General features: G+C 36.5%; 3 protein-coding genes across 8 annotated transcripts; 2 read left to right on the top strand and 1 right to left on the bottom strand.

Annotated features, from left to right (window-relative positions):
- The first annotated feature begins 94 nt into the window (after nt 1–94).
- On the top strand, nt 95–5923 carry LOC103493716 (TOM1-like protein 1). Of its 2 annotated transcripts, none has more exons than XM_008454586.3 (4): nt 95–212; nt 1142–1703; nt 3944–4189; nt 5241–5923. In XM_008454586.3, exons 2-4 carry the CDS (start codon nt 1185–1187, stop codon nt 5664–5666), a joined length of 1191 nt encoding a protein of 396 aa, XP_008452808.1. In that variant the 5' UTR covers nt 95–212; nt 1142–1184; the 3' UTR covers nt 5667–5923. The 2 variants fall into 2 exon arrangements, with proteins under 2 accessions (XP_008452808.1, XP_050940588.1); XM_051084631.1 differs by lacking the exon at nt 95–212 and adding an exon at nt 216–356.
- A 1485-nt stretch (nt 5924–7408) lies between these two features.
- LOC103493707 (probable arabinosyltransferase ARAD1) lies at nt 7409–18587 on the top strand. 3 transcript variants are annotated; one of them, XM_008454574.3, is made up of 9 exons: nt 7409–7987; nt 8554–8727; nt 9817–9974; nt 10061–10208; nt 10474–10589; nt 10681–10819; nt 11237–11347; nt 17239–17307; nt 18173–18587. In XM_008454574.3, the coding sequence occupies exons 1-9, from the start codon at nt 7478–7480 to the stop codon at nt 18302–18304; spliced, it is 1557 nt and encodes a 518-aa protein (XP_008452796.1). In that variant the 5' UTR covers nt 7409–7477; the 3' UTR covers nt 18305–18587. The 3 variants fall into 3 exon arrangements, 2 of the variants coding, with proteins under 2 accessions (XP_008452796.1, XP_050940587.1); XR_007820928.1 differs by having other exon boundaries at nt 7423–7987; nt 11237–11371; nt 18173–18195; XM_051084630.1 differs by lacking the exon at nt 17239–17307 and having other exon boundaries at nt 7423–7987.
- Nucleotides 18588–19450: 863 nt separating this feature from the next.
- Nucleotides 19451–24450, bottom strand: LOC103493693 (uncharacterized). Of its 3 annotated transcripts, none has more exons than XM_008454562.3 (11): nt 24282–24420; nt 23790–23885; nt 22129–23104; nt 21302–21386; nt 21118–21213; nt 20862–21014; nt 20663–20770; nt 20448–20567; nt 20121–20246; nt 19941–20024; nt 19451–19851 (listed from the first exon to the last, which is right to left on the bottom strand). In XM_008454562.3, the coding sequence occupies exons 3-11, from the start codon at nt 23082–23084 to the stop codon at nt 19726–19728; spliced, it is 1854 nt and encodes a 617-aa protein (XP_008452784.1). In that variant the 5' UTR covers nt 23085–23104; nt 23790–23885; nt 24282–24420; the 3' UTR covers nt 19451–19725. The 3 variants fall into 3 exon arrangements, with proteins under 3 accessions (XP_008452784.1, XP_050940586.1, XP_008452777.1); XM_051084629.1 differs by having other exon boundaries at nt 23663–23885; nt 24282–24403; XM_008454555.3 differs by lacking the exon at nt 23790–23885 and having other exon boundaries at nt 24282–24450.
- Between the last annotated feature and the right edge of the window lie 689 nt (nt 24451–25139).

Genomic DNA, 25139 nt, shown 5'->3' with positions numbered 1-25139 from the left:
TTTTTTTTAGATAATTTTGTGGTAAAATAATCTTCTTTCGTAAAATTAAATATGTTTTAGAACGTATTTTTCATAATAATAATAATAAATAGTTTTATAAAAAACAATAAATAGAGTTTCAGGAACCGTTGACAACGCAAGCGAGAGAGACTGAAAAAGAAAAGCTTCACTTCGGGAGTCGTTGCACCGTCGTCTCAACCAAAACTTCAAAGGTACGTACCATTCTCCCTTCTTTCCCCAATACTTTTTTCCATTTTCCCTAGAATTTGGTCAATTCAAGAGATCGTAGCTTAGGAATTCTTGATCTGATCGGTTGTTTGACGATGCTCGATTGCTGGTAAAGTTTCGGGGAGAGGGTATGTGAAGAAAACGTTGAAAAAAATCCTATCGTTTACTGGTTATTCTTTTGGTTTTTATGGGATTCCTTAATAATTTGTGACAATTTGACGGTCGGAGTTGGGAGCTCGATTGCCGTTTGAGAAAAAGGGGGCTGTTCTAATGAGAGATTTTTTTTTTCCCCTCTTCTGAGTGATTTCGGTTGGAGGGTCTGTTTGAAAATTTGTTTGGATTTGGGGGTTTGATGTATGTTTTGGATTTTCGATGACTCTTTGTTCAGACTATATTCTCTGCCTGCCAATTTTTTTTTTTTTGGTTTGTACAAGGTGGATAGGGTTTTTCTTTGAGGTGGTTTGCATGTGCAAAGGTGGCATTTCTGCATAAATTTTTGGTTTCATTGAAGTGGATTATGAAGGAAAATCTTGGAAGTTTTATTTTGATTTTCAATTTAGGATATTGGTCGGTTTAAGAGATTTTAATGGTTTTTGTAGCCGCTTACCACTTTCAATGATTAAAACAGGATTATGTCTTCTCTCTCAACTGTTATCCTCTAGGTTTCTGAGATTTTCATCTCTGATGTGTTGAGATTTTAATTGTATATTATTGAAAAAGAGTTTTTACCTGTGTACTTTAATCTGCTTGCCAACAAGGTTACAGCCATTGGAAACTTATTGCCTGTCGTATCATCTGCCGCCTTCCATTTCCATATTCTAGAATGCTGCATTTGTTATTTTGACGTTTTTCTTTACAGAACTTAAATATGAAACGTCACTTTTCTGTCTTCTCAAGAGTTGCATGTTTCCAGGGATTCTATTTTGCATTTGTCTTGATATTGTTCAGTAGGAAAGATGAGCGACAACTTGATGGATAAAGTAAATGCCTTGGGTGAACGCCTAAAGATTAGTGGGACAGAGATGAGCCGAAAGATGAGTGCAGGTGTCAGCTCCATGAGTTTCAAAATGAAGGAACTCTTTCAAGGTCCAAACCAGGGCGATAAGCTTGCTGAGGATGCCACAGCAGAGACTCTGGAAGAGCCGGATTGGGCCCTGAATCTTGAAATATGTGACATGGTTAATTCTGAGAAAATCAACAGCATAGACTTGATTCGCGGGATTAAAAAACGTATAATGCTGAAAAGTCCAAGGATCCAGTATTTGGCATTGGTGCTGCTTGAGACGTGTGTTAAAAATTGTGAGAAGTCTTTCTCTGAGGTGGCAGCTGAGAGAGTTCTTGATGAGATGGTGAAGTTAATTGATGATCCACAAACTGTTGTCAATAATCGGAATAAGGCTTTAATGTTGATTGAAGCATGGGGAGAATCAACTAGTGAGCTTCGATATTTGCCTGTTTATGAAGAAACATACAAGGTATCCATATATTTCTTTTATTTTTTGTTTGTTGTTATTTATCATTTATCATTTTTTTTGAGTAATGGTATCCATATATTTCTGTACCCTCTTTCTCTTCTAAATATATGGGATTTGAGTATGAAAAAGATTTACGGCTTTAGCGTGAGCATAATATCGGTGGATTAAGTTTAGAAGGATGCTCTTTGTTTTTTCTCCCCCTTTCTTTCCTCTTTCATCTGCTGCTGTTTCTGTTTTCTAAGTTTACACAAAGAATGATATACTATGCATATAGTGAGTTCTTAAATATTGTTTATAGGAAATTTATGTCAAATTGTAGTAACTTGGCAACAAACTATGTTTAATGCTTGGATAGATGTCTCAACACTATCCAAGAAACTTCATGAGAAACTTCAAAAAAAATTCCAGCACACCACGCTCAGTCCTTCGATGTGGTGCTGCCTTTATTTGAAAGATGAGAAGACCTTGGACCATTTATTTCTGCCTTGTATCTTTACTAGGAAAGCATGGAACACTTTGTTTAGAATCTTTAATTTGGAGGTTTGTCTTCCTAGTAAGATTGATAGATGGATGCTGGAAGGTCTCAATATCAGAGGTTATAGTCCGAAAGGAAGCATTTTGTGTAGTTGTGCTACCTGTTCCCTTTTTGGTGTATTTGGAAAGAGAGGAGCAGTAGAATTTTTTAAGAAAATTTATAATTCTTTTGATTCTTTTTGGACTGTGTTGTATCACACAGCTTCTTGGTGGTGTATGAATTACACCAAGCACTTTTGTATTGGAAGGCCCTTATTCTTTAGTCTTTCCCGGGAAGGACCCTCTTGTCCCTTTCCTTTAGGTTATTCTCTTTTGTTCTATGAATATATCCGTTGCGTATCCAAACAAAAATATGCTTGGATAGATGAAGTGTGTAAAAGCTTATCTTAGGAAGAAAGACTTGATTTTATTAAAAGGGATGTAACTTCTTGGTGTGTTCTTTCCAAATGATTTTGTAACTACTCTCCTGCTATGTATATGTGTGTTGGAGTTTATTTAAATGTATTCTTATTTTAGATTGAGTTGGTTGGTCGAATTTAGCCTTGGTATCAAGGTTGGATGAAGTATATGGGACATTAGTAAAAGCTTCAAACTTCAGTATGTTCTTAACTAACAATATAGAAAGCTTGCAGACTGTATGTGAAGCAACAAAAATTAAACCAACTGGAATAAGAAATGAGAAAAGTATTGAACCATAAACCCTTTGTAATAGTTCCGAATTATCACTGTGTCTAACCGCATGCTCCATTTTGGAGTCCCCGTCCTAAAACAACATTATTTTGAACAGTGGACTGGTCAAACGACGTTATTCCAAAGACCGGATTTTTGTTCCAAAAGAAGGTTTTAAAGTGACCAATTATTTTATTTTATTTTATTTCTAATCTGGTTATACCCTTGGATGAATGGACATACAACCACTTCTCTGAAGTGTTCGCAATACATGGTATTTGATGTATATTTCTTCATCTCAATGGACTTGGAAGTGGTTTGACGGACTGAATGTATGGGATGTACTTCGTACTTAAAGTTGTACGTGTGTAGTGGTTTGGCTGACTGGACAAATAGGAATATAAAGTTGTACATGTGGAAGCAGTACGAGAAGGATTACATATGGAAGGGAACCACTAATTATTATTTATTCAGAAAATTTTCATAACGAGTGATGTGTTCTTTTCCTTCTTCCTCTATATAAAGGTGATACTACCTTCCTCTTTGATACCAATTACCAATTGACGTGGGATGGATTGACCAAATGTTTCGAAAGGGAAGAAGTTCTTTCTATTCCTGTACGTCACTTAGAGAACAAAGTCCAGGAGTGCGCTTTCCAAATGTATTCGCATCCCTTTTGAGGGTTTCCATTTCTTTTGCAAAAGGAAGCGAAGCTTTCCGGAAAATGTTGTTGAAATTTGAAAGCATCAATATCTCATTGTGTTGAAACACCCGCTTAAATATTATCAAAGAGACAACCCTAGGTCCTAAAATATTGTTTTATATGAAAGTTGATACCATTCTCGAATCTTTAATGCTCCTAGTATGGAGACACGATTCTCTTGTTTTGGACTTTTTCTCATTCCTTCCATGCAAGAAAGTTTGGAGAGTAACAATTTGGGGCTTTATTTTGCTAGTTTTCTTTTAGATGCTTTCTCTGTGGGTTGAGGGATAAAAGATTGATTAATCATTACTTTTCTTCTGTTTGTATCTGTCAGAGTTTAAAATCAAGAGGCATTCGATTCCCTGGTCGGGACAATGAGAGTCTTGCACCCATTTTCACCCCTGCTCGCACAGTTCCAGTATCGGAGACCGAAGCCATTTACGCCGAAGAGTTCCATCATGACATTCCCGTCCAAACCTTTACAGCTGAAGAAACAAAGGAAGCATTTGACGTCGCAAGGAACTGCATTGAACTTCTTTCCACAGTGTTATCCTCATCACCCCCTCAGGATAATTCGGAGGTAATGCATCTCTTTCATAATGTTCGGATTTTTCTCCCGCTCTCACTCAATATGTATGTGTCTTACTTTTAATATGTGATACAAATTACAAATGGATGCTTGAAACTGTTCATGATCTGGCATCAGCTGATCTGAAACCTTAACTCTTTTTGTGGTCAAATATCCTAATACGATTTATTAAAGATACATGTAAGAAATAGGGTACAAGAACGCCTATTAATTGCCCTTGTCTCTAGTAATGAAGTTTTAAATTTTTTTTCTTTACCACCACATAGAAAAATAAATCTTCAATCCCGCCTCCCTTCTACTCCTGAAATTTTGAACTTCACAGCTCCACAAATTTTATTGAGGCTTGTGGTTATGAAGAGATTGGCTACATAGCAATAGCCTATTTTACAATCTCATTTATTTTCTTATTTTTTGACAAGGAAACATTAGAATAGAATGATTATAAAAAAAAAAAAAAAGAAAACCGAATAAGAACAGCCTAATGTAAGGCCGGGCCTCCCTGACTTTGATTCTTTAAATCAATGTTGGAACTCATCTACCCACATTGAGAATCATCATGAAAACATGGTCGGAGAATATTCGTTCTCTAGGTTCATTTAGCCTATATATATATATATATATATTCAATGTTCTCGAGAGTGGTCCGTTTGTTTGTTTTTATTTTTTATTTTTGTTGTTTTAAATCAACAACTTTCATTGAGGAAAAAGAAAAAAAGAATACAAGGCATAAGAAAAGCCCACAAAAAGCAACCCCTAAAGAAATGGTTTCCAACTAAGTAAGATGTTACCCAGAGAATAGTTACTGAAAAGCTTTGAGCCTAAATGACACATTAAACTTCACTGACCAAACTGACTGGGATCACTCTCCGTACCTCCGAACACCATATTGTTAGGAGTACATATTATACCTTGTCTTGGACTTCCTATTTTTGCTTTATGCTTAAATTTCCCATAAGATATCTTGTAGATGTTCAAGCTGATTATCTTTTCAATTCGACCATGAATGACAGAATGATTCTACCTTGTTTCTCTCCCTCTGCAGGATGATCTGACTAGCACCCTTGTACTACAATGTCGTCAGTCGCAATTGACCATCCAACGAATTATCGAAACTGCTGGAGACAACGAGCCCCTACTTTTTGAGGCATTGAATGTGAATGACGAGGTTCAGAAAGTCCTTACCAAGTATCAAGATCTGAAGAAGCCTCCAACTGTTCAACGTGAACCAGAACCTGCCATGATACCAGTTGCTGTAGAACCTGACGAATCTCCCCGTCATGCCAAGGAAGACGCTCTGGTTAGAAAACCGGCTACTTCACGCGGCCGATCTCTCGGTGGAAGCAGTGATGACATGATGGATGATCTTGACGAGATGATATTTGGCAAGAAAGCTGGAAGTGGATCTGATCGGGGACACAATCCGAAGAAGCCTGATTCATCAAAAGATAATGATCTGATTTCATTTTGAGCTTGGTTTGAACAGATGATAATTCACACTATGTCGATCTAGAAAGATTTATTTGATGTTAAAAAAATGGCTGTGTAACTTTTTCGTACATTAGATGTTTAGATGCATCTTGTAAACTTCTACATTAACTTCTGCACGTTTTTCAAGTTTCTGATGTTTGGATTTGGTACCATATGATGGCGTGTGCGTATATATTATTATACACACCATGAGATTTATCATTTATAAATAATACAAAGTTTGTTTTCTTTCCTTCACTTTTATTAAGGGTTTGTTTGGAAGAATGGTATTCCTTGAATTTTTAATCGTGATGTAAATGAACATCCAAAAGAGGTTGACCTTTTGTAACCAAGTCATTTTTTAGGTTACTTTTCCACTTCTTCCTCTTGTTCTCGTTTTAGCTCACTGGCTTAGCCCTGGTTTATTTCCTTTCCTCGCTCTTGTCCTTTGCAGTCAGTTCATTTTGTGTCTCTAGAAAACTTCATTTGTTGTCATTGTCAAGTGTTGCCAAAGGCAGAAGAAACAACTCCTTCTTTGCTTGGTATTGTCATTGTTGGAGGTAAAATCAAGATGTAGAGCCAGAATTGAGAGATGAAAAAAGAGATTTCTAAAATTTAGAAAAAACTTATAGAGCTTGAATAGTATATCAAATCAGAGAGATTACTATGTGTTTTGATCTCAAAATTAGTGTACAAGACACTATTCTTAAACTTAAGAATGTTAAATAATAAAATTGACTTAAAAGAATGTTAAAATATAAATTTGATTCTTATGGTAAAAGAAAGTTGGTATCTAATTTTCATAGTTTCGAAGTTAAAACTTTCCAAATGTTTCTATAACCCGATAAATTCTTCATAAATAATTAAAATATTAATTTATCTAGATTAGAAACCATTGATATACAAGAATGAGATTCAAACTATTGTAGATGCTATTCTTAAATCTTAGCTGGTTTATTCTTGATTTTTGTTGGGCTATTGTATGTCATTTAATTTTCCGTGCTCACAAATTTCAATATTCATGTGCGTGGCTTTGAAGACCATCCTCCCTTTTATCTTTAACCTCTTTTGGTTCTATTTGTTGAACTAAAAATATTTAACCTCATCATACTAAAATTGTAATTTAAAAAAAAAAAAAGAAGACAAATATCAAATTATACCCCAATCGTATCCATTTAAAATCCTAAACTTTGAGTGTTAATGAATTTAAACTCTAAACTAATATATGTATCAATTTAACCCTAAACTTTCATAAATGTATCGATTTAAACCTCGATTTTTATAAGTTTATCCAAATAAAACATAATGGAAGGTTTAGATTGATCTATTTACATACGTTCAAGTTTTAATTGATGCACAAGTAAAATTCAGATAAATTGATACAATTTTTAGTTTAAGGTTTAAATTAATACCATTAACAAAGTTTAGAATTTAATTTAATATCATTATTAGTTTAGAGTTAAAATTAATACAAAATAGAGAGGTCCAATTTGATATTTTATCTAAAAAGAAACTATTTTTAAATATAACAAAATGAACAAAAATATCAAGATCGAGTATTGTTGCGGTCTATTTGGATCCATCGTGCTTTATTACACAGAAATTGTGATGTTTTACTATATAAATAATTTTAGAAATTAAATAATTTTCCGAAAACATATTTGGAAGAACAAAATTGTAATTAAAATTATTAGAAAAGAAAAAAAAGGTGATTGGCTGTGTTTTTAATTTGTTATTTCTTCAAAATTCACATTTGTTCATAGCGAAAACAGAAATTTGGAAGAAGTTTGAAGAAGACAACGCAACACCACCATGAGAGGAAGAAACCTTCCATTTTCATCATCAATGTCTGCTCAGATCCAAAGATCCAATCGATCTCCTCTTCTCCTCTTCACACTCTCTCTTCTCGCTCTTTCCGTTCTCTTCATCCTTGTTTTCTTATCTCCTTCCAATCCCAATCCAAATCCCACTTCCTTCCACTCTCCAATTTCCTCTCTCAAACCCGAAACTTCCTTCGTCGTTTCACTCGAGCACTTTCTCACTCACAAGGCTCCTAAATCCCCTCCGCTACGCGATGACACCGCTCCTGTTGCCGGAGATGTTGAAGACGCCTCAAGGAAGCTCGATGAGGCACTTTCTGAGGCAGAAATGGAGCGGGTGGTTCGAGATCCGTACTATCCGTTGGGATCTCCAATTAGAGTTTATGTGTATGAAATGCCGTGGAAATTCACTTATGATTTGCTCTGGACGTTCAGGAATACCTACAGAGAGACCTCTAATCTCACCTCCAATGGCAGCCCCGTCCACCGCCTTATTGAACAGGTATTTAGTTATGAATTTTATGCTTACCTCACTTGTGGCTTCGAGAATTTACATTGTTCTCGAGTGATTTTCAATATTACATTGTTTTGTAATTATCAATATTAATTGACCGAAAATGCCATTATTGATCTGAATACGAGATGCTCTTATATTGACTCGAAGTTTTATTAATAGATTAGGACTGTTAATCTAGTATATATAATATACTTAACGAGTGAACTTGTTTGAATCGCATTTCTTACGTGGACTGAAAACGGTGTTTATAACATTATTCTACTTGATATCAATTATGGAGGTCAAATTATTTCATTTAAAATTTCAGAGAACATAAGACGATTCTACTGTTTGAAAGTGGATTACTTTTTTTGTAGCATATTCATGTTAGATACGTTTATCTCGTCTCTTGTTGATGTTATGAAGTGATGAGCCTTATGTAGAACTCTATGAGCTTCTTGCTCGTTGTGTATAGATGCAGTTTTAGTATTCCATATACCTAAGTATTTATTTCAGAATTACAAGTTTCTATTTGTCGTAAATAAAATGCCAAAAATGGGTTTCTGTTGTAGCACTCTATTGATTACTGGCTGTGGGCCGACTTAATCGCTCCAGAGTCAGAGAGACTGCTGAAAGGTGTGGTGAGGGTTCATCGGCAGGAGGAAGCAGATCTCTTCTATATTCCCTTCTTCACAACTATCAGCTTCTTCTTGTTGGAGAAACAACAGTGCAAAGCACTTTACAGGGTGTGAGTGAGCTTCCAAGGTTTTCTTTTATTATTTTTTTCAGTTGTTATGCATGTCATGCCTATATCATATTAGTCTTTTCTTTAAGGAGGAAGTGGATTTATTTAATTAATCAGAAGAGGGGGAAGAACTGCTCTAAAGCGAGCAATCTCTAGATGTGAGCAGGTAGTCGTTTTAAGGGAGGATACAGTTGCCAAGCTGATTCCCATTAGTTGTATAGGATAGGAAGAGATCCTGTTGGCTCTGAAACTAAATGCTGCCAATTTACACGAAAGCTTAAGCTGGTGGTCGAAAGCTTAAGCTGGTGGTTGAAGGCAAATTTAATTATATATCACCAACACTCCCTCTCACTTGTGGGCGAAATATTTGAAAGGCCCAACAAGTGGAAATCAATTTTACCTCACTTGTGGGCTGAAATGTTTGAAAGACCCAGCAAGTGGAAATTAATTTTTAATTGGGGGAAAACAACAATGCAAGGGCTTGAACACAGGACCTCCCTGGATCACCTGCTCTGATACCATATTAAACTGCCAATTCACACAAAAGCTTAAGCTGGTGGTTGAAGGCAAATTTAATTATATATCACCAATAGTTACAATGACCAAGGTATTCAATAATAGTTAACCATGATATGTGCATAGTCCCAATACTTAGAAGAGAGCAGCCTAAAGGAAAGGACTTTTGTGGGATTTGGAATTGTTGTTGATTGGTTAGGGTGGCCCTATGTTGAGGTGAACTTTTGAGAATCCTAGTGGTTGAGGAATAAGGAGTACCATGGATTCATTAAACCCATTAAGTACTTGAATTTGTTTATCTCACTTGGCAATGAAAGTTTGGCTTGGTCCAGTCATAGAGGCTAGCCGATCTGATCATGGCTCTAATAGATTGATTTCTTGTTCTTTTATTTTGAAGTATCAGAACTTTAGGGTTCACTGAGACCGAAAAGTTCCAAAATGAAATTCGACGTTCAGTGCAATTTCTATTTCCTGGTGCTAATTATGATTATTTTGGAATTTTATTTTTGTTCAAAATACAGTACTTTTGTTTGTGCTCCATAAAGCATTGATGTACTTTTACATGTGGATCCAGGAGGCTCTGAAATGGGTGACAGATCAACCTGCATGGAAGCGATCTGAAGGCAGGGATCACATACTTCCAGTTCATCATCCATGGTCTTTTAAGACCGTTAGAAAATTTATGAAGAATGCCATTTGGTTACTACCAGATATGGACTCAACGGGGAACTGGTAGAGAATTAACATGATAGAACCTCTTAGAAGATATTGATGTTCTTTTGAAGCTTGATTAAATGACATGTACCCAATATCTTTAGGTACAAGCCTGGACAAGTCTATCTGGAAAAGGACCTTATACTTCCCTATGTTCCAAATGTTGATTTATGTGACAGCAAATGCTTAGCAAACCAGCAATCAAAGAGAAGCATACTCCTCTTTTTCCGTGGTCGGCTCAAAAGAAATGCAGTAAGTTTTGTTTGATAAATATTGGTAGAATTTTCTGCACTTCACACTTTTTCTTATGCATTTGTTTAATGTATAGTAAGATGTATGAACTTTCTTTAGTGAGACGCATGAACTTTTTTGGGTAAGTTATGAGTTGATTCCTTAAACGGAACCAAATACAGCCATGTAAAATTTAAACTTAGCTGGCGATGGATGAGTGCTTTGGTAATAGACTAGAATCATAATTCAAGCACAGCCCTTGATAGACTATTCTACTTACTCTTAGGGAGGAAAGATACGGGCAAAACTTGGTGGAGAGCTAAGTGGTGCAGATGATGTACTAATAGAAGAAGGAACGGCTGGAGAAGGAGGGAAAGCTGCAGCTCAGACTGGAATGCGCAAGTAATATTTAAGTTTTTATTTTAACCTCTTCTGCATTCTCTTTTGTTACCGTTGCAGATTTCAGATTGTCCAACGTTTCTTCCATTTCCAGGTCCATCTTTTGCTTAAGTCCTGCCGGCGACACACCATCATCTGCCAGATTGTTTGATGCTATCGTCAGCGGCTGCATTCCTGTCATTGTTAGTGATGAATTGGAGCTTCCATTTGAAGGAATACTTGATTACAGGAAGGTAAATTGATGTATCAGTGTCACTTTCTTTTTAATATTTATTGGTAACGTATTTAATTTGCTGTTACATTAATGAATTTGAGACATTTCTTTACATTAAAAATATTGCAACTGATATAATCTTTGGTTATACAAAATTGAAATTTCAATTTCATAGTTCAACCAAAATCGTATCAAAAAACTTCTGGAAAGCAGTAAAAGAAAAATTTTCTTTTTATATCCGTGAGTGTCAGGCCAGCTTACATTTATCTCAACTAAACTCAATAAAAATAAAGAATTAATAAATTGTTTGTCTATCTAGACTATATTGTCAATAGCATGATTTCTTCTTACTGAATAGGTTGCGAAAGAGTATGCAAGAATTGTGGAACGTTTCTCTCTGATGTCCTAGAACTTAAATGGCATTTTCCTCTTGCAGATCGCTCTATTTGTTTCCTCTAGCGATGCTCTAAAATCAGGATGGCTTTTAACATATTTGAGGAGTTTTAGTGCTGCTGATATCAGAAGATTGCAACAAAATCTCGCCAAGGTGTGTAGCTCCTCCAAAATATAAGTAATTCTAATAATACCTTTATAGTGCTATTTCTTGCTTTGTCAAAGTTTTTGGTTCGAATAACTTTCTATGCACTTCTTCTTGGGTATGCGGCTAAGCGAGGTGGATCATATATCATTCTAGTACTTGGTGTTTTACATCTTGAATGATCTTTGTTCCTCAACTGAGATACCCTAGTTGGTGTCCATAATCGATTACTATAGGTTATGGCTATTTCTTTGTTGGGGCCTTTTTGGAATTACATTTCAACCACATAAGAGTTTCTAAAACAGCAATGGATTAATTTTAGCATTATTGAAAGCAATTAACAACAACCCGAGACTTACGTGGAAACCCGAGAACCGGGAGAAAAACCACGATACTTTAGTTTTTATTATTTTTCTTATGAACAAAAACAATAGGTACAAAGGGAGTATAAATAGAGTACAATAGGAATAAGAAAGGAAAAGATTTAGGAAATATTTAGGAAATAAAATCTTATATTTTATTTTTTCCAAAAGTATATTTTATTCTTTCCAAAAGTACTAATTCTAACACTCCCCCTCAAGTTGGGAGGTAAATATCAATGAGTCCCAACTTGCTAACGCAAAGGTCGAAGTGTGGTCGGAGAAGCCCCTTGGTAAGAACATCAGCAATCTGTTGGCTTGAAGGAATGTACGGAATGCATATGCTTCCACTGTCAAGTCTTTCTTTGATGAAATGCCGATCAATCTCAACATGTTTAGTTCTATCATGTTGCACTGGGTTGTTAGCAATACTAATAGCGGCTTTATTATCACAAAAAAGCTTCAATGGTGTCTCACATTCCTGATGAAGATCTGACAAGACTTTCTGGAGCCAAATTTCCTCACATATTCCCAGACTCATAGCTCTGTATTCAGCCTCAGCACTGCTCCTGGCCACAACACTTTGCTTCTTACTCCTCCAAGTTACAAGATTGCCCCAAACAAAGGTACAATAACCGGATGTAGACTTTCTATCAATAACAGATCCTGCCCAATCTGAGTCAGTATATGCCTCAATGGTCTTTCTATTTGTTTTTCTAAACATCAACCCTTTACCAAGTGTATTTTTCAAGTATCTCAGGATTCTGTTAACAGCTTCCATATGTTTCTCATAGGGAGCCTGCATAAACTGGCTGACAACACTCACAGCAAAGGAAATATCCGGACGAGTATGGGATAAGTAAATTAATTTACCTACAAGGCGCTGATATTGTTCTTTATCAACTGGAACTTGATCATCAGAGTTTCCTAGTTTACAGTTGAATTCAATAGGAGTATCAGCAGGACGACATCCCAACATACCTGTCTCGGTTAGCAAATCAAGGGTGTATTTTCTCTGAGACACGGAAATACCTTCTTTTGATCTAGCCACCTCCATTCCAAGGAAATATTTCAGATTTCCCAAGTCTTTGATTTCAAATTCATCACCCATTCTTTGCTTTAGTTGACTGATTTCTGTTTGATCATCTCCAGTCAAAACAATGTCATCCACATAAACAATTAGAATAGCTATCTTTCCTGTTTTGGAAGCCTTTGTAAATAAAGTATGGTCAGAGTGCCCTTGACTGTACCCTTGGGACTTGACAAAGGTAGTGAATCTGTCAAACCATGCTCTCGGAGACTGTTTCAGACCATATAGAGATTTTTGGAGTTTACACACCTCCTGACCAAATTGGGCTTCAAATCCTGGTGGGGGGCTCATGTAGACTTCCTCCACAAGGTCTCCATTCAAAAAAGCATTCTTAACATCCAGCTGGTATAGAGGCCAATCTTTGTTCACAGCAACAGATAGCAGGACTCTAACAGTATTCAATTTAGCAACTGGAGAAAAAGTTTCTGAATAGTCAATACCATAGGTTTGAGTGAACCCCTTTGCAACTAACCTTGCCTTGTGTCTATCAAGCGTACCATCTGCTTTGTATTTGAGAGAGAATATCCATTTGCATCCTACAGTTTTATGTCCCTTGGGTAGAGCACAGATCTCCCAAGTTCTATTCTTTTCGAGAGCCTTCATCTCTTCCATAACAGCATTCTTCCATTCAGGACACTCTAGAGCAGTGTAGATATTTTTCGGTATTATGGTAGAGTCAAGGTTTGCTGTAAACGCTCTAAACTGTGGAGAGAGATTATCATAGGAAACATAGTTGCAAATGAGATGTTTAGTGCATGATCTGGTACCTTTTCTCAATGCAATTGGAATGTCAAGAGAGGGATCATACTCATCAAGTTTTCTTGTATGACCCTGTTCAGCTTCATCGTTACTAGTTTCTATTCTAACCTCAGTCTCATCATCACGGTTCTTTTCTTCCATATTTTCAAGAACAGCAACATCAGACTTGTCATTCTCACTCATTGTATTATTAGTACAAGGTTTTGTAGGGTTTTCCATACCTTGGTCTCGAGGAGGTTCGAAATTTTGGACTGGAGCCGGCGGTTGACTAGTAGGGGACCCAACTTCCTTTCTGAGATTCCTCCTGTAATATGTTTTCCAGGGAACTTGGTTTGTGGGTAAGATTATGGGATGAGGATCAATGTCAGACACGGTAATAAGAGTAGGTTCAACAAATTCAAAGGTGTTGTTAGACTCTTCACTCACATTCTCCCCCTGAAGATGGCTAACAGGAAAGTAGGGTCGGTTTTCACAGAAAGTAACGTCCATAGTGACAAAATATTTCCTAGACGGCGGGTGAAAACATTTATAACCGTGTTGGTGAAGGGGATACCCAACAAACACACAGGCCTGAGCCCGAGGGGTAAATTTGGTCTGATTAGGGCCGAAATTATGGACATAGGCGGTGCACCCAAACACACGAAGAGGAACCTCAGAAACAAGACGAGTAGAGGGGTAAGACTCCTTAAGACAATCTAAGGGAGTCTGAAGGTGGAGGATACGAGAAGGCATTCTATTGATTAAGTGAGCAGCTGTAAGAATAGCATCTCCCCACAGGTATGATGGAAGGGAAGTGGAAAGCATAAGTGAACGGGCTACTTCCACAAGGTGTCAGTTTTTTCGTTCGGCCACTCCATTTTGTTGAGGAGTGTAGGCACATGAGGTTTGGTGAACAATCCCCTTGGAGGCTAGAAATTCACTAAGGTTATGGTTTTGGAATTCCCGACCATTATCACTTCGAAGAATTGCAATTTTTGTATGAAATTGTGTTTTGATAGTATGATAGAAGTTTTGGAAAATGGATGGAACCTCGGATTTATCTGAGATAAGGTAGACCCAGGTGAGACGGGTATGGTCATCAATGAAAGTTACAAACCACCGCTTTCCCGAGGAGGTGGTGACCTTGGAAGGACCCCAAACGTCACTATGGATGAGGTTAAACGGTTGTGTAGGTTTATATGGTTGTGAGGGAAAAGAGACTCGATGTTGTTTTGCCCGGATACACACATCACAAGATAGAGAAGAGACATCAACTTTAGAAAAAAGGTGGGGAAATAAATGTTGCATATATGTAAAGTTTGGGTGGCCCAGTCGAAAATGCCACAACATACAGTCTTGTTCAGAAGTGCTAAAGTAGGATGACAGTAAACTAACCCTAGACAAACTACTACATGAGGTATCATCATCAAGGATGTAAAGTCCCCTGCTATGCCGGGCAGTGCCAATCGTCCTCCCCGAGCTCATGTCCTGAAAATAAACCGATTCAGGTAAGAAGATAGCTTTACAATGCAACTCACGAGTGATCTTGCTTATAGATAACAAATTGTAAGACAGTTTAGGGACATGCAAAACATTCTGGAGAGCAAAACCGTCAAAGGGAACTATTTGTCCTTTGCCAGCGATCGGAGCTAGAGAGCCATCGGCTATTCGGATTTTTTCATTACCGGCACACGGGGCATATGAGATAAAGTGTTCTGAAGAACCTGTCAAGTGATTTATAGCCCCCGAGTCTAAGATCCAGGGATTCTTCCCATCAACGCTAATAAGCCCAAGGAACTGAGGCATACCTGACTGAGCAATGGCACCCAGAGTCGGAGTCTTGGTCTGGCTCACAGTAGGATCAGTTGATTGAGAAGTGCTAGCAGGTGTAGTCTCACTAATGTAGGCACGTCCTGAGTTCTGTTTCTCGTTGGACGACCGTTTCTTACCTCCTGGGGGACGACCGTGGAGTTTCCAACACTGATCCTTGGTGTGCCATTGTTTCTTGCAGTGCTCACACACAGGAATTGACTTCCCATTATTCTTGTCACTATCATGATTTGAGGACCGAGCGCTAAAGGCTGCGGAGTCAATGGTAGGGGTAGTCAATACACCCATGGCATTAGTGCGATCCTCTTCCAGGCGGACTTCAAAACAAACTTCCATTAGCGAGGGAAGAGGTCTTTGTCCGAGTATACGACCACAAACATTATCAAATTTGGGATTAAGTCCTGCAAGGAAGTCATAAACACGATCAGCCTCTTCAAGTTTAGCATATTGTGTACTGTCATTTGGTGTGTCCCAAATTGTCTCTCTGCACAAATCCATCTCTTGCCAGAGGAGAGAGAGCTTGTTAAAATAGGTAGTTACGTCCAGGGTCCCTTGTTTGCAATTATGGACCTGTTTTCGCAGTGTATATAACCGAGAGGCATTCTGTCGTTTCGAGTAAAGGGTCTGAGTTGTATCCCACAAATCTTTTGCTGTGGCTGCATATAGTAAAGGCTTGCCGATCTGTGGTTCCATACTATTAATCAGCATGGACCGAATAAGTGAGTCCTCTCCTTTCCAGAGTCGTTCCAAGGCGTCTCCTGGTGGAGGACGTACAGTCTCTCCAGTTAAGAATCCGAACTGGTATCGACCTTCGAGGAACATCTTTATTGATTGGGACCAAGAAAAATAATTTTGACCATTTAATTTTTCGCCTGAAAAATTCCCTGTAGACGAACCCAAAGAGCCAGTTATATAATTTGACTGTGAATTAGGGAACGAAGTTACCGGGTTCTTGGAATACATCGGCAACTCGGTTGGTTTGGAATGCGTTGAAGATTCGCCCGCTTCAATGTCTGATCTGTTTTGGGGTTGATCAATTCTGTTACCAGAAAACAGCGGTTGCTGTAAAGGGTCAACGTACAGCTGCTGCTTACTGTACTGATTTGACAAATTTACGGTTGAGGGATGCTGTCCGGAGCTCGTAGACGGCGCATGAGGATGCGGATGGCCGGAAGGGTTTGACGGCTGGACATCCGACGGCGCGTAGAAGGGAACGGGATGGGCGGTGACGTGAAACGGCGGCGGCGCGTGGGCCCACGCGCCGGACACGAGCGGCGCGTGAATCAACTTCTGGTCAGACGGCAACGCGTACGGCTGCGGAACCACTCCCGTTGGGTAGATCGGCGGTTTCTGTAGGTTCTGGAGCAGTTTCTCCATGGCGGCGGCGGTGACGGGTTCAGTTTCGATCTGGGTTTCTCCTAGGTTATTTTCTAGGGTTTCGTTATTGCTTTGCTCTGATACCATATTGAAAGCAATTAACAACAACCCGAGACTTACGTGGAAACCCGAGAACCGGGAGAAAAACCACGATACTTTAGTTTTTATTATTTTTCTTATGAACAAAAACAATAGGTACAAAGGGAGTATAAATAGAGTACAATAGGAATAAGAAAGGAAAAGATTTAGGAAATATTTAGGAAATAAAATCTTATATTTTATTTTTTCCAAAAGTATATTTTATTCTTTCCAAAAGTACTAATTCTAACAAGCATCTTATTATTTTTACCGCTCTTGGGTGAATTTCATGCTCACATTTGCAATCTTTATTATCTTTGTGCCCTTTGGAAGAGTTTTTTTTTTCTTGGTCAACTTCCTTAGCTTGGGGTTAGGCTCGCCTCCCATCGTGAAACTAATCTCTTCTCTTCTTTCATGGCATCTGTCAGTTATCAAGACATTTCGTTTACTCCAATCCAGCTCAACCCATGGGTCCGGAAGACTTGGCTTGGAAAATGGTTAGCTTCTCATCCTTTATCTCTACTTGTCCTGATCTTGGGAGGTTAACAATTATTTGTCTTGTGTCAAATATCTAATCGTAGTCGAAGGGCATGCTTGCTATTCTTACATGTTTAAATCACTTCAAAACATATGCCTTTAGAGTAATTTTGAAAATCAAACGTTAAAAGTGATTTTGAATGGTCAAAGATTTGTTTTAGAGTAAATTTGAATAAGATGAAAGTGGTTTTAATCATTTTAAAATCATTATGTTCATCCAGAATTAGTATAATATAACAAACTTTTTTGCCAACCAAAGTCCAACTACTAGCACATGTGGGTGTTCCTTTTTCTTCTACGAAGAAATCAAGAAGGCGATGTTTTTAGCAAGGAATCAATTATAACAATCCTAGACTATTGTAGTTTGGTTATAATAGTTGTTTTGAGTATAAATTATTTTAGTTTGGGTTATAATAATATGTCTTTGAGGTGTAAACTATTTTAATTTGCGAAAGAAACAATAAACATGTAGACGTAAGATAATAAAAATTGTAGTAAATTGTAAATACTATAATCAATGAGGGTTTTGAAATAGTGTTGACGGTAGCTAATTGAAGGTTACAAATCAGTATTTACGTAGCAAGGAGTGCTTCTGAGAATGAAAAGAAGTTTGGCAGCTTGGTTACAGTTTCAGCAAATTTTTGAGGTGAAGTAATTGAATGCGAGTGTGATCAAAGCTTAAAATATACTTTGATATATTAAATTGGGGAGTTTCATTGATATTGATGTTATGTTTGATTGAAAATGTTCATATAGTATTTGAAATATAAATATGAATATCGACATCAATATTTTAACCGCCGTTTTTCAATTGTTGCGGTGAAGATTGGTGGCAAGTTGGTGAATATAAAGCTTCATACGAGGAGGTCCCAACGCGTAGTAAAAGAATCTAGAAGTGTATGCAGTTGTGATTGTAGGCGTTCCAATTTTACCGACTCTCCTCCTTCTTCATTATAATCTCTCCTTTTTCAACTCATCGCTAATGCTTCAATTGGGAGGAAAAGTCATCCAGAGGATTAGATTTCTTCAATGCTAGAGTTGCATAGGGAGAGGGGATTGGCTTTTCCTTTTTACTCTTCACCTTTATTTGGATTTTGTAGTGGATGATCTATTTTTTATTCTTCTTTATCAATTTTCACTTGTAAAAGTTCGAAAGTTTCAAAATTGTTAAGAGTTAAAAAAATTATTCGATATTCTTTTGAGTTCTATAAATAACTTATTAAATACTTGCAAAAGTTAATTAGAAGTACATGATTTCAAAGTTTAGAGCTTAGATTCTGTAATTTAACATTCTTTTCATGATATACTTCAAACTATCACTTGTGTTTCCATGGGGAGTTAATATCTTTAAATGTAAAATTTTGGGTTTTTTTTTATGGAGGAAAACCTTATGCTATGGATTTGGTATTTAATTTTCATTTTAACCATTCTTGTGGAAGTTTGGTACTAATTCTAGAGATTTGCTAAACATCTACATAAAAGGGAAAAAAAAAAAAAAAGAAAAAAGAAGACAGTATAACAAGAACCCAAACTTGCTCCTTTCAACATTTCTTTTTTCTCACAACTCAGACAATCAAATTTACTTGTGCCTTTAGATGTGTCCAATGAAGCAATGGAAAGTCTAAGGTTTAAGGTTTCTATTGAAAATTTTTTGGAATTCAAGAGTATAATGTTCTTCAAAGGTTGAAAAAATATAATTCCAACCCCTTGGTTCTACAGTATTTATTCATAACACCTAAAGTAAACTTGACTTACTTGACTTTATATCAAAATAACCTCCAGTCTCTAATAGTCAAGATTCAATCACCAAAATTTAAAAGCCACTTGCATCTTCAAAGGAACCAAGTCAAAACAAAAGTTTAGAAAGTACCATAACTAAAATAAAACCTTAAATGTGAAAAATTAAATAGAATAACAAGTGAATTTCTCAAAATTAAGTTCTCATAGTTGTTTTCCACATATGGTCGGATACTATACTTAAAAAAGTTAAATGTACCTTTCTTATATGTCAAATATATTTGATCATACTTAAGTAATGAGTCCTAAGAGAAAAACAAAAAAAAAAAAAAAAGAAAAAGAAAAAAAAAATAAAACTCCACAAAATTAAAATGGAAAATGGGAAAAAATAAAAAGTAGCCAACCTCATATACAAAAGAGAGGAAGCCATGGGAAGAGAGGGGGAAAAACAATCCACAATCCACAATCCACAGTCCAACAAACTAAAGAGGATAACATTACACCACTGAGTGCATAGACTTAATAATGTGTGTTTATATATGGGCATTGGGTGGTCATAGGGGACAATTAAACAACACAAACAAACTCATAAATCTTATCATCAATACATCTAAGGGAGTGTTTGTACTGTCACGGGCCTCTCATTTGATAAGCGTTTTGACGATTGATTTGACATTGAGCTTCTTGAGGTCGGTATATGACTGTCCACAGCCGACAAACATCACCGGTGCTCCAGATATGTAGACCATAGACAATGCTGCTCCAACCTGCAAGTAACCTCAACGTGTTATATCAATTGATAAATGGTTGATTATGATTCCCCTTGTTAGCTAGGAATGTTCCTAAATTTATTTACCTTGTCGTCGATGGTGTCGAACTTAGTGAGCAAGATACCATCAATCAGTCTGGGTTCGGGTGAAGTTGATAGGTCAGCTAGTTTCTGCAGTGACAAGAATCAGAGAGAGAGAGTAAGGGCGAGAGCTAGTTGAATAGGTAAGATTACGAAAAATGCAACGTATGTATATAGAAACAAAACCTGATTGAACTTCGAAAGTTGATCGACAGCATCATTCCCAACGAGGGCCTCCCCAACGAACAAGACAAGATCCGGACTGTTAAGGTTGATAAGCTTTGAGAGAGCTCTCATGAGTGGTTCATTATCCTGAGAGTTGTAACAGGTTTTGATATGAGTGAATATTCAAAGACTTCATACAACACATATGGATACGACGATCTGAACCTACAACCTTGCCAATTAACAATTGGCATATGCTCACACAAATTTGCATCCAATATTTAGAAAACTACCAACTATTTTAAGATACAATCACTTCAACTTTGGATAATAAGAAAAGTAACAAACCTGCATTCTCCCAGCTGTATCAACAAGAACTACATCTGATCCGTTGCGGGATGCCTCTTGGATTGCTTCTTTAGCTACAACTGCAGGATCTTTCTCATAACCCTTCTCAAATATAGGGATCTGAAAGTGATCAAGGATAAATATAGGGACCGAATGAGTCCTGATAAACAAAATCATGTAAATTGAAATAAGAATATCAATGTGAAATCATATACCTGAAGTCTACGAGCATGAGTTCTAAGCTGTTCCACGGCTCCAGATCTAAATGTATCACAAGCAGCCATCATGACGCTAACTTTATGCTGCAGAAGCCAATAGGCCACCTGTATATAAAAGTTAAAACATTGAGCTCTCTAATCAAAAGCGATATCAAAACACATGGACCAAACTTCTGCAGCAAGGAGGAGGCCTGACCTTGGCAAGATTAGTTGATTTTCCAACTCCATTGACTCCAACGAACACTACCACATAAGGCTTCTTTTGTTCTTTTGCAGCATGTACATCCCTCAGAATGTCAATGGAGCGTCTTGGAGTCAATATACGGACTAGGGCTTCTTCCATTGCAGCCTGTAATGAGAAATTAAAGCAAGGTTCTTGGTCACTTACACAATTCAATAAGAAATGAAGTAGGTGAGAATACATATTAGACACGGGCTACTCAAAGATGTACCTGGACCGTTGAAGAAATCCTAGTGAAAGAAGCTAGCTTCTTTCCCTCAAGACTAGCTGCTACTGATTCACAAAGTTTCTCAGCTATCTCCTCAGCCTAAAATCCAACCAGGAAATATCTTGTTAAGTTGCAGCCAAAAGTTACGAACAAGAGATGATAAGATAAATATGGAGAGAAAACATACCACATTCTTTGTCATAAGCCTGTCCTTGAGAGCCTTCAGAGCCGGTTCTAGGTCTGCCTTGTCCAAACTTGCCTTGCCTGAGATACTGGAAACAGGAAAGTACCAAAAAAAGATTTTAAAAGAAAGAAAACAAAAAGGGAAAAGATTGACGATAATCCCACATTAAATTGACATATCAAAGTAATAAAAGAAAAAAAAAAAGTCAAGTCATAAAAACAAGGTGGAATTTCTGATTGTCATTTTATGATACCTCTCTCCAGTCTCTCTTGCTTTATGGAGAACACAAATAATAAGATAGTCTCCAGACCACTTTCATTTCTAAAATTCTATATATAGAACACACACATAGAGACATAGGTTCGTCTTAGTATCAAAAGTCCAAAAGAGTTTCCATAGAATATAACTTGTTTTTGTTACTCAATGGCAGTCCTAAAGGCCTGTTAGTGCATGCAAAATGTAAGTCACAAGTTTTGAACTCATCTACACAACCTGATGCAACCATCCAGCTAAAACATACAAAATGCCCAAATAACAAATGTAATATAAATTTAATAATTTCCTGCTTTGAAAACATAACAACAATGAAAATTTTTGAAATATGGGGGAAAAGAAATTAGAAATATAAATGGTAGATGAAAAAATGTCAGATTGTGAATCAGAGAATTTGAAGGTCTGATAAACATTAATTGACCTACTGCAAATAAAGCTCAAGGTACGAAAGTGCGTAAGTTGACCATAATGCAAAGCCTTTTTTTTTACATTGCTACAAAGTGGTCGAGAAAGATGAGGCTATGAATAAAAAACATGCATGAAATAAAAAGGTTTACCTCTGGAACATAGACGAAAACCACCCTTTCTTCTTAGCATCAGGCTTGGTACCCTTGTCACCTTCCTCATCTTCTTCATCCTCACTGTCACTACTAAAGACCTCTTCTTTGTCCATCATACTTTGGCCCTGATCTGCTGCCAAAACCTCGATATTGTTATCGCCATTCTCACCCACAGGATCTGTGAAGTCTAATTTTGCCTCAGTGGGTTTCTCATCCCAAACTCTATTCTTCTTCGTTACCTTTTTCTTTGGCTCTTCCTTGGAGCCCTTGTTAGCAACAGTATCAGTTTTCTTTCCACCTTTAGACCTAAGCTTCTGAAGTTTATTTACATCAAAAGCCCCAACATTGGAACTTGTATTTTCTTTTCCATTAACGACAGCAGTCAGTTTAGATTCTATAACATGGTTGCCATTAGAGTAACCATTCTCCAACTTATGTCCTTTTGTACGCTCAGCATCACCATCATCTGCCAAACCACTGTTGCTTTTCTTGTTTTCTCCAAATCCAGTCTTTTGATCCTGCCCTTGCTTCCTGGAATTGTTCAAAGGCTTTCCCACCTGCTTTGTTTTTTTCAACTCATTAGCACGAGCCTCAGCTTCCATTCTAAGTTGCCTAAAAGTTTCGTCAAAATCATCATAGACCATCCGCTTTGGATCGTATATCTCAGAAAATCCCTGCTTCACCATTGCAAGCAAATCATCCACATACAATAAATGAAGAATCCTTTGATACACCGCAACAAATACAAGGCCAAGCTCATTGTGGAAGGTCCACTTGAGGGTGTAAGCAGCACCTGGAGCATCATAATTATAAGATGCTGCACCTGATCGTTCCTCTAAAAGACAGGATCTGATTAAAGTGTCAATAGGAGAGCCTCTAAGAGCATTTCCAAGCTCCTTACAAGTCCATAAGATCAAACCCCCCCTAGTGAATATCAGCAACTGCTCTAACATCTTGATCTATTTAAAACACCCTGCAAATAAACATATTCATTTAATAATTGGTGAAAATTTCTTCAGTTGGCATTGCATGATTCTAATCACAATGGATTTCAGAAAAATTAATGGATTCAGAATTTAACTGTAGTTCATCCAATAAATCACTGTTTGCTTGTCACAAAATAAAAGACAATGAAGTATAACATTACTCATAGGGAAAAACTTCTATTTTCTAGGAAACAAGAAACTTTAATTATAACAAACCAATGACAACCTAAAGACAGAAGGACAATAAATCTTTCCAACCAAATTAATCTTCTCCCTGAACAATGACAACTGGCTTTTCTCCCTAAGAATAGAAAGTATGTAACTTGTGCAAAGCAACCTCTCTTGTTCCTGACTCTGCAATCCTAATGAAACCATTCCCATATTGAGTTTATTCTTAAAACCTTTGAGTTATGTGGAATGGTAACAAGATAGTCTAGAGTGTCAACTGACCAAATAACAACTATGTGACCTACGAGTTCATAGGAGAAAATTTTAGTAGAATTACTTCCTTTTTCCCCCCTTTTACGAAAATCGAAAGAAATTACTTTTTCCTTGAAGCTTCAGTTGCGAACTAAACACAAGCTCAAAGCTACAGATTTTCAAGACTTCCAAAAAGCGATATTGGTTGCGGCAACTGAAGCATGAAAGCACAAACAAGAGGAAAAACTTCACCCAAATCATTCACTGCAAAGTTATAGAGTGCCGAACTTCCAATCCTCAAATCCCTATGCAACCAAATGAATTATCTGAAATCCTATTGATTTCCAACTACATGAAAAATAAAAACATAATCAAAAGGACAAAAACAACCAGAATCTAAACACATCTTTAAAAACGGCAGGAAATGAAACAAAACAACAGAAATAATAAGAAAAACTCTGATCAAATCATAATTCTCAAAAGCAAAAAAACACCCAAATCATAAATCATATCGATTCCACCAAAAAAAAAAAAAACAAATACATCATCAAATCGATGAAGACATTATCACAAAGAAACAAAATTTCCCAAACAAATCAAACACTATGTATAATTACAGAGACATAATTTCCATCTAGGGAATGGATCAAACGAGATTGAACATAGATCGTAATAATTCCAATCCAAAAGTGAAAATAGAGGAAATGCATCAATCGGAGTAAACGATGAAGAGAAGGAACAAACCTGTAAAAGCTACCTTTGTCGAAAATCTAAATCAAGAAACGAACTACAGAAGGAAAAATAAAATTAAAAAGGAAAAAAAAAAGGGTCCGAGAATTTTATAAGGAAGAAAGAAGAATTCCTACAAGAAAAAGGAAGAAGAAGGGAATGGAAGTCCAAGTTTGTCTCCGCGTTTTATTTTATTTTAGGCTATATCTTAAAATTGAAAAATAAAAATTAAAAAAAAAAAAAAAAAAAAAAGTGACCGCACGCCAGCTCAGCCAAGCCATCGAGCCGACGGCGCAAACGGTAACAGTAACGCAAACAGAGTTTTCTAGTTTTTATTTTTAGGTTAAAAACTTAAATTATCATCTTAGTCTTTACATGGTTTGAAGTTTTTTTTTAATATATACTTTTACTTTTATTTTTATTTTTTGTTGTTAAACTATAAAAAATATCACTAAATTTTACTTTTTTTTGGTTAAAATATCTTTAAATTTCAAAAAACAATCAAAGTTATGTCCAAATTTTAACAGTGTTAAAATACACATTTTAAAAGATTATAAATGTTCTTATAAAGATTATAATGATTATAAGTGTTCATTTAAATATTAATTATCTCGAACACTTAAATCCAAAATATTATATACATATATACCAATAAAACATTAATCATATTATATTTTACAGATGTTTAACATCGACACAATCCTAAATTATATTAGTAATAATTGTTGCCATAATTGATATTTTGCTTTAAAACTAATATGGTATACAATTTTTTTATTAATCATCACGGAAAAACACATAAATTGCTTCTAATATTGGTGTCTACGTTCTAATATCAAAAAGTGTAACAAGGAAAGAAAATTGATGACCACT

Source organism: Cucumis melo, chromosome 5 (assembly GCF_025177605.1).
Source record: "Cucumis melo cultivar AY chromosome 5, USDA_Cmelo_AY_1.0, whole genome shotgun sequence".
Classification (NCBI taxonomy): Eukaryota; Viridiplantae; Streptophyta; class Magnoliopsida; order Cucurbitales; family Cucurbitaceae; genus Cucumis; species Cucumis melo.
The sequence above is the reverse complement of the archived record's forward strand: the minus strand, read 5'-3'. Positions and strand labels throughout refer to the sequence as shown.